Below are 8,853 nucleotides of genomic sequence, written 5' to 3'. Positions count from 1 at the left end.
GCAGCTTTTAAGAGCTACGATTTCTAGTCAGGTTGTGGAGTCGTACTTGCAATAATAGTTATTAGACTTATCCAAGTGGGAGACTGTTGGATTATGTGTCTAAGCCCATAACTATAATTGGTATGTACTTGACCCGAGAGTAGCATGGTCCATTTGGGTTGCATATCACCAGGACAGTTTGATAGGATGGACTTTTGAGAAGAGGATATTTATGATTTTTTTTAATATATTGTAAGTTCTAATATATTAATATGATAAAATATTATTTAATTAGTATTGATCAAGAATTAATTTGGAATTAATTTTGTGATCAAAAGAAAGTAATTAAATATGAGGTGTTGATTTGGTAAAATCATTCATTCTTATGGTGTGGGTCAGTGATGCATGATTCCTTAGGTTGGGCTAAACCCATGTGACAACCCATGCATGATCCATGGAGGTTTAAACCCATGGAACCTAAGGAATATGGAAGGTAATGCACATTAGGTTTTACATGGTGTAACCCAAATCTTGCCACACTATATAAGAAGCCTCTTAGCATCCAAAATGACACACTAGTGTTCTTGGAGATCATTGAGCCGATTTGGGTGCAAGAAATACTCTCTCAAAAGTATCATTTGTTCTAGGTGTGCTGTGATTCCATTTGAGGTGCAACACTTGGGGCACTAAGTTTTTAAAGGCCAAACTCAAGAAGTTCTACAAGCTACAAAAAAGTGGTAACTCCATAACCCAATCTTACGTTGATTATGTCATTTCCATGCAAGTTGTAGGCTTAATGCTTTGGAAACAATATTGCATGTATAATTAGAGAAAACATAGATCCAAAGCATTTGGGGTTGTATGTGCACCATAGGATGTTGTAGTATACTAAAACCTTTCACGAAAACCCTTATTGGGTCAAGTGTGCTCTCGACTACACTTCAAATCCAAGCCCAAATTCTATTTCTTCCTTCCCTCTCCTATTGGGCCGATCAAGAAAAATGAAGAATGGCAATGGATTAAATTGTGACACCTCACAGTTACCTTGCATGTGAACATGCAATTTGCATCCCATGCATCTATGCAAATTGTATTAGCCATTAAGTAATAACCACTAATATCTCTCCTCTCTTCCTCTATTTGCGACCGAGAAACACCACCACCACCCTCACTTCATTTTAATTCTCTAGCGAATAGTACTCTCAACTCTCTATCTCTCAAGAAGCTCTCTTTCTTCCTCTAAAAAAAACGTGAGTTGTGTGGTTGTACTGTTGGATATAGTGTCTAAGTCCATAACTATATTTGGTATGTACTTGACCCGACCCGGCATGGTCCATTTGGGTTGCATGGCATCATGCACTTGGATAGACTAAATGAGAGAAATAAGACACTTATGGTTTATTAATATATTATAAGTTCTAATATATTAATAATAAGAAGAATAATATTTAGTTAGTATTGATCAATAATTAATTTAGAATTAATTATGTGATCAAAAGAAGACTAATTAAATATATGGGTTGATTGTGTCAATCATCCATAACTTATATAGTGGGCCAAGGCTCCATGGATTATCAAGTTGGGTTAAACCCATAAGATTCTCTATGGATGCTCCATGGGGGTTACAAAACCCATGGGTCATGGAAATGAAAGGTCATGACAATTAGGGTTTACATGGTGTAACCCTAATTCTAACATACTATATAAACAAGCTATTCTCCACCATTTTTGGCCACTAGAGTGAATCAAAGAGGGCTAGCCGAAAATCCAAGCGTTCTTATTCTCTTAGAGTTTATTCCAAGTGTACTTGGTGTTGTGTGAAGCATTTGAGGCATCACACTTAGGTGCTAGGCTCACAAGGTTTCAAAGGAATCCAAGCTACAAAGAGGTATGTAATTCTTACTAACTATTAGAATAAAAGATCCCCATGTATGCTAGATAGGATTATGAACCTTGGAAAATCATTTTGCATGTATCTTAGTCAAACATAGATCCAAGGTTTCTAGGGTTGCATGTACACCATAGGAGTGTTAGAATGCTCAAAACCCAATAGTTCTCAAGGAGTTTTCTTCAAGTATTGTGCTCTTGGTAAGTCTTTGGTTGAACTCCATTGTTTCATTTCCATATTACACTCAAAATCTATCCTCTTGTAACTCCATTTTCGTTTTCATGCTCTTAGAACCACCTTGGTTCCGAAAACCATCTCAAGGAAGCTAGCTAAGGCCGAAAACTCACTCCATTTTTCCCCTTCAAACCGAAAAAGCCCACGGTGAGCTCCATACCCCTTGTTTACGTGATTTTCCATCTTTAAGGGGAGAATACAAGTTTAGTTTTGTATAAAATCTTTGTATGTATGCTTGCATGTGTATTTTTACATGATATGGTGTGTGAAATGTTATGAAATCATGACAAGCACCCATGAACTCGAGATTTCATCCAAGTTTCGAAGTTATTAGGAAACAAGTTACCTTATGTATCTCCTTAAGATGGTTAGATGTGTTTAATATGTCTATAAATTTACCATGTCTATATATATGTGTGTGTGGTTTTTGGAATAAAAGTCCATAAGTTTTTTTGTGTGGTTTTGTCCCTACGACGATTTTTAATGTATTTATGCCTAATATTTGTGATGTTTTTTCTAAATGTGTCATTTAGCAGGTCACCTACTGGTTTGCATAAGAGCTCGATCGGTCAGTGGGAAGATGTGTTTGGGTCATAAGGGGGAAATATGGGGGTGGGGTGAAGAGGGATTACAAATTATGATGAGCAAGGTTACCGGCTACAAGACCATTAGCCTGCTAAATGACATATTTGACAAAAACACCGTAAATATTAGGAATAAACACACCAAAAATAGTTACAGGGACAAAGCCACACAAAACTGAAAAACTCAAGGAATTTTATGTCAATAACCGTGTGTGTCTATATATATATATATATATATATATATATATATATATATATATATATAATTGGACTTTGTGGTAACTACAAGCTTAGTCGAGGTCTTAGGTTTAAACCTATTCATTTTTTTTCTTTGTTTTTTTTCTAAGAGTGTATAAGTTAAATAATATTGGCAATTCCAGATTAGTTTAATGTTAAAACGGGTGTACAAGTGTTCAAAATTCAATATCTGAAATTTCGGATACGAATATAAAAATACTAAATTTACAAAAAAAAATATTTCTCTTTATTTAAACACTATACACTATAATAAAATTAAGATTGTTTTGCTTTTCATTTGATAAATTAAAAAATTAGGTAGAATATACTAAATTACTATAAAAGAATGTAATTTTTTCTAAAAATAAAAACATTAGAAATAAATGAAATGACATAAGTAAAGTCACCACAGTACATCCAAACCCCCTAATTCTCCCTATCTATTAAATTTTGAAATAAAATTTATTTAAAAAACTAAATGTTTTGAATATCAAATATCTGAAATATCCGCAAATTTAGAAAATGTCTATCTAAATCCAAAGCATAAATCTTGTATCCAGTTTTCGGATATGGAATATAGAAGAAAATAAACAAGTTATATATGTTAGGCTTCATTGGTATTTAAATGACAAATGACAATGTGTGATACATATATATTACTCAAGTTAATTAAACAAAGTTAAATATGAAAATTTGTAAATGATGAATAATTTATTTTTTAGTTGGTAAATTTATATATTATATGAGTTGATTAAAAAAATAATCAATTGATCTTACTATAAACTTATGTTATTAAATATGAAATTGATATTCAATTTCGCAAATGATTACTAGTATCGGTGTGAAACGTAATGACGATATTGATAACATTATAAATTAAAACTAAAAGTTATTTTCATATAAAATATAGTTGGATAAAATGATTTCCTTGATGAGCATACATCATAAATATAAGAATTCATAAACGGAATGTTGGAATGTTATTATGTACATAATTAACATATTAATAATATTAATTATTATGAGGTGCCATTTGTTAGGTGACATTTGAATAAAAAGGAAAAACAATAAAAAAAAATAAAAAAAATGACAAATGGATAATAAATAATTTAAAATAATTAGAAAATGACAAATGTCTAACTACATGAGAAAATAACATATAAAATAATGAATTTTGATTTATTAAAGTAGATTTTACAAATTAATTTAAAGTGTATGTTGTGACAAAAAATCTACTTTCTAACACTATAAATATCCATGAACTCTTTTATGTTATTACCCAACCAAACTAAATTCAAAGATATAAATTGTCACATGATAGCATGCCTCTTAACCAAGAGGAAGTTGTTCGTCCCACTGCCAACTTTCATCCCAACGTTTGGGGGGACCAGTTTCTAATTTTTGAAGAGGTGCGTAAAAAAAATTTGTATGTGCTTTTTTATTACAATCTAATTAATAGTGATTCATGATGGAATGTAGCAAAGTGAGGAATTTTTTTTGTATGTGCTTGTTTATTATAATCTAATTAATGGTGATTCATGATGGAATGTAGCAAGCTGAGGAAGATGACATAAATCGAATTGTCTGTGATCTGAAAGAAGAAGTGAGAAAAGATATACTAGCAGCTTTATATGTTCCAATGGAACATACGAAACTTTTAAAACTAATCGACACAATCCAACGTCTTGGAATAGCCTACTATTTCGACGAAGAGATTAAGCAAGCCTTGCAACATATCTATGTGAAATATGGTGATAACTGGAGTGGTGGTAGCTCTTCCGTTTGGTTTCGACTCATGCGACAACAAGGGTTCTACGTTTCATGTGGTTAGTTTGCATTCTAAAAACCATATTATCTATAAACAAGTAATTACTACATATATAACTGTAAGGCTGTAATTAAAATCATTGGCCCAAACTACAAAGCATATATCGTTACAAGCCAATTTCTCCCCTTAGAAAACTTAGTTCAAGACTCTAGATAATAATAACGTTCATCAAACTCTCCATAAATTAACATCATGTTTTCTTAAAAGTGAAAGGTTGAAAGGCAAAATGATCAAAAACGATAATCACTATGCCCTTATTGACTCCAATTCCTATAGGTAGTGATCGATTTTGGCTGTTTTCATCGAATAAGAACATAAAAATTGCTAACTAGAAAATATAATTTCCAGCAAAAGTCGTGCCCAACCTATCAATTAACGTGTGATGCCAGATGATTAATGGACTACATATGGGACTCATTCCTTTTCACTATCTGGGACAAAAAAAGGGTTGATAAATATTTGTTTAACATGCATATGCTCAATATATTAATCATATATGTAGTCGAGCCTAACAATCTGTTATATTAACCATAAACAGATATTTTCAGTAACTACAAAGAAAAGAATGGAGCTTTTAAGGAATCGTTGACCAATGACATTCATGAGATGCTTGAGTTATATGAGGCAACATATATGAGGGTGAAAGGAGAAGTTGTACTAGACGAAGCTCTTCTTTTCACAAAAACTCATCTTGAAAAACTAGCAAAGGATCCTATTCGGTGTAACTCTACTCTTTCAATACACATACAGGAGACACTAAAGCATCCTATACAGAGAAGGTTGCCAAGACTTGAGGCGTTACACTACATTCCTTTCTACCAAAAACAAGCATCTTGTAATGAGTCTTTACTTCAACTTTCAAAGTTAGGGTTCAATCTACTTCAATCACTACACAAGAAAGAGCTTAGTGAAGTTTCCAAGTATAGATACACCTCTTTCTTCTCTAGTTTCATATATCAATGTATCCATATTTTAGTCTTCTCCATTTGTATTAATCAATATTATTAATTGTAGGTGGTGGAAAGGTTTCGATATCCCAAACAAGGTACCTTATACACGGGACCGATTGGTTGAATTGTACTTTTGTGCAATTGGTGTATACCCTGAGCCACAATATTCATGTGCTAGAATTTTCTTAACAAAATTGTTTGCAATGTCAACGATGATTGATGATACTTATGATGCTTATGGTATTTTTGAAGAGCTTGAAATATTTACTGAAGCAGTTCAAAGGTATATACACAAAAGAGGAACTTAAATAAGCAAATTTAAGTCCTTAAGCCGAATAACTTGACCAAATTAACCAAGAAATTTGTAAAATAACTATAGGTGGTCGACTACATGCTTAGATGTGCTTCCAAACTACATGAAACCAATATACCAAGGACTTATAGATGTTTACAAAGAAATGGAAGAAATCATGGCAAATGAGGGGAATGCATATCGTGTCAACTATGCCAAAGAGTTTGTAAGTTTCAACATTTGTCATTTCTTAGAATCTTTTTAGTTAAGATAATCTTAATTAGATGTAGGTAACTGATGCCTACAGATGAAAGAGTTTATTAAAAGCTACATGACAGAAGCAAAGTGGGTTAACGAGGGTTACATACCAACCATGGAGGAGAACATGTCATATAGATTAACAAGTTGTGGCTATAACATGCTTACCGCAGCATCTTTTGTTGGCATGGGGGATATTGTCTCTGACGAGTCGTTCAAATGGGTTCTCACGGATCCTCCTATTGTCAAAGCTGCATGTGTAATTTTTAGACTCAAAAATGACATTGCGTCTCACAAGGTACATCTCTATTTTTATTCACATTGTTGTTGTACAACAAGATTAACATCCTTATTCAACAGCCAAAATATCCCGTTGTTTTATTTAAAAGTGTGTAGTTTTGGAGACTAATTAATTTCCTGAATAAAAATCCAGCAAGAGCAAGAAAGAATACATGTCGCATCTCTTGTTGAAAGTTACATGAAGCAATATGATGCCACTGAAGAGTATGTCCACGACTTATTGTATAAGCGAGTCGAAGATGCATGGAAAGATATATCCCTTGAGGCCCTCATATGTAAAGATGTTCCAATGCCTCTACTGACACGTGTAATCAACTTAGCACGGGTGATAGACGTATTATACGAAAATAAAAACCATTTCACAAACGTGGGAGAAGAACTGATAGAAATTATCAAATCTCTATTTGTTCATGATATGAGTGTGTAACTTATGGTTCTCCGACCTAGATGCATTCCACAGTTGTTTATCCGTTATTTCAATTTTCAAATATGGTTGAATAAAATAGTAAGTTATTTGTTATTGTATTACGTACCATGTTTTGAACTCGTCAATGTATTTCCATCTTTCACAAATAAAGTATGATTTATGATTTTTGCTTCATGTTTTCTAAGATCTCGTATTTTGAATTAATGGCTGCAGTTCTTGCTAGCCCTTTATACTTTTCCCAATTTGGTTCTTCAAACAAATGCAATGAAGAAATCTTGTTTTCAAACCATGATGAGTTGAAGGAAGAGTGTTGTTTTCTTGGAAAGTATTGGCTTCAAAGTTAGAATTATATTCGTTGCTTGGTCAAAACCTTTTAGAACTCCCTGAATGTAAACAGCTGTAATTAGTACAAGAATTGATGTGCTGTGAAGAGAGATGAAAAAAAGTTTTTGAGTGAAAGAATGCATAACGTAAGAGGCGATCAACAGTAAATTCAAACCCAAGGCCAGCCAACATTTTGGCAATACCACTTGTGATTCAATGGCTTCGGTTGAAGAAATCTGAGTAGAAAGTTCTGGTGTGAAGGAGGGAATAAATTAGTGGCCGTTGATAAGAAGTTTGATCGAATTTTTTACCAGAATTCATTAAGGACTTTCATCGAACATGTTAAATGCATATAGTGTTCCAATTTTGTAGCTGGACTTCCAATTTGGGGGACCGATGGTATACAGGGAAGAGGTTTACTCCGATGATTCTTAAGCTTACTGATTAAATCGCAACTGAGAAGACACCAACGATGAACCGAAGGTGGAAACGATCCGTCAGCAATCTTGTTCTACCTGTGTATCCTCACCGGCATAGTTCGCCACATCTCCAGTGTCGGCGCACGCAAATAGCTAGATTCCATGACTTTGTGGTATTAATCGCATGAAGCAAGAGAGCAAGAATCAGAGGGAGAATGAAACGGTAGCGGAAGTGGGTGGCACATCCACTGCTGCCTATGTCGGTGGAGTTGGAGGTCTGGACGAAAATGGAGATAAAGAAGAAGGCGGTGAATTATTAACCGATGATATAGCGGTGCAACAACTGGACGAGAGGGGTGGTCGACACTGTTCACATAAACTAACCCAGGTAGAGTAACCCGAAGACGAAGGCGGGATCCTTTGGATATTGTTGTGTCGACATGCTATGGTCATGAAAAGATAATAAGATATTAGTACCAATAGTCACTAAATTATAAAATTGAAAAAATATTAGTGATTAAAAAATAATGGTCATTATTAGTTGATGAAAAAATTATAATTTCCTTTTACCTATGACAAATGTGAATTTAATTTTAACCTAATATTTTCTAAACAAATATAAGAAAATATATCACTATATAAACTTATACTAGCATTATGTATGTCTCTGTCATGGGGGCTTAAAGGGGGGGAAAGTGGGCAGCTGCACAGTTCCCAATTTTTTTTCATTATATATTTTTATTTAAAAATACAAAATTATAATAAAGATAAGGACTATTTTTTTCTTATTCGTACTGGGCCTTTAAGAATATTTCATTTTTTAGGACCTGCTCTGGTCTCTGTCGTATGCATTTTTTTTGGGTTTTCGTCCAAACAATGACTTTTTTGAATTGTTAGTCATTTGGCCTAGTTTGACTGTGATTTTGATCCCTCAAAAAATTTAAAAGACTAAAATGTCCTTGTATACTTTTAATATATTTTTCCTATTTAATTTAATGTTTTATTATTAATAAACATTAGGCCCCACCCCCACACTCTCTCTCTCTAGGTTTGTGTTTGATAAACACCCAAGAACATGTTCATAGATTAAAGAACACTCAAGAACATCTTCCACCACCACCACCATTTTACCA

General features: G+C 33.4%; 1 protein-coding gene across 1 annotated transcript; it reads left to right on the top strand.

Annotated features, from left to right (window-relative positions):
• Positions 1-4,223: 4,223 nt before the first annotated feature.
• On the top strand, positions 4,224-6,977 carry LOC145059524 (E-beta-caryophyllene synthase-like). The gene is made up of 7 exons (XM_079007370.1): positions 4,224-4,331; positions 4,475-4,748; positions 5,289-5,670; positions 5,765-5,983; positions 6,080-6,218; positions 6,300-6,548; positions 6,684-6,977. The coding sequence occupies exons 1-7, from the start codon at positions 4,245-4,247 to the stop codon at positions 6,975-6,977; spliced, it is 1,644 nt and encodes a 547-aa protein (XP_078863496.1). The 5' UTR covers positions 4,224-4,244.
• Positions 6,978-8,853: the final 1,876 nt, after the last annotated feature.

Source organism: Lactuca serriola, chromosome 6 (genome assembly GCF_051521515.1).
Source record: "Lactuca serriola cultivar US96UC23 chromosome 6, Lser_US96UC23_V15, whole genome shotgun sequence".
Classification (NCBI taxonomy): Eukaryota; Viridiplantae; Streptophyta; class Magnoliopsida; order Asterales; family Asteraceae; genus Lactuca; species Lactuca serriola.
This window is presented reverse-complemented; position numbering and strand designations above follow the sequence as displayed.

Coding starts and splice junctions, on each gene's coding strand:
- LOC145059524 (XM_079007370.1), top strand. CDS start 4,245: ATGCCTCTTAACCAAGAGGAAGTTGTTCGTCCCACTGCCAACTTTCAT. Junction 6,219..6,299: donor TCAACTATGCCAAAGAGTTT/GTAAGTTTCAAC, acceptor TGATGCCTACAG/ATGAAAGAGTTTATTAAAAG. Junction 6,549..6,683: donor ATGACATTGCGTCTCACAAG/GTACATCTCTAT, acceptor ATAAAAATCCAG/CAAGAGCAAGAAAGAATACA.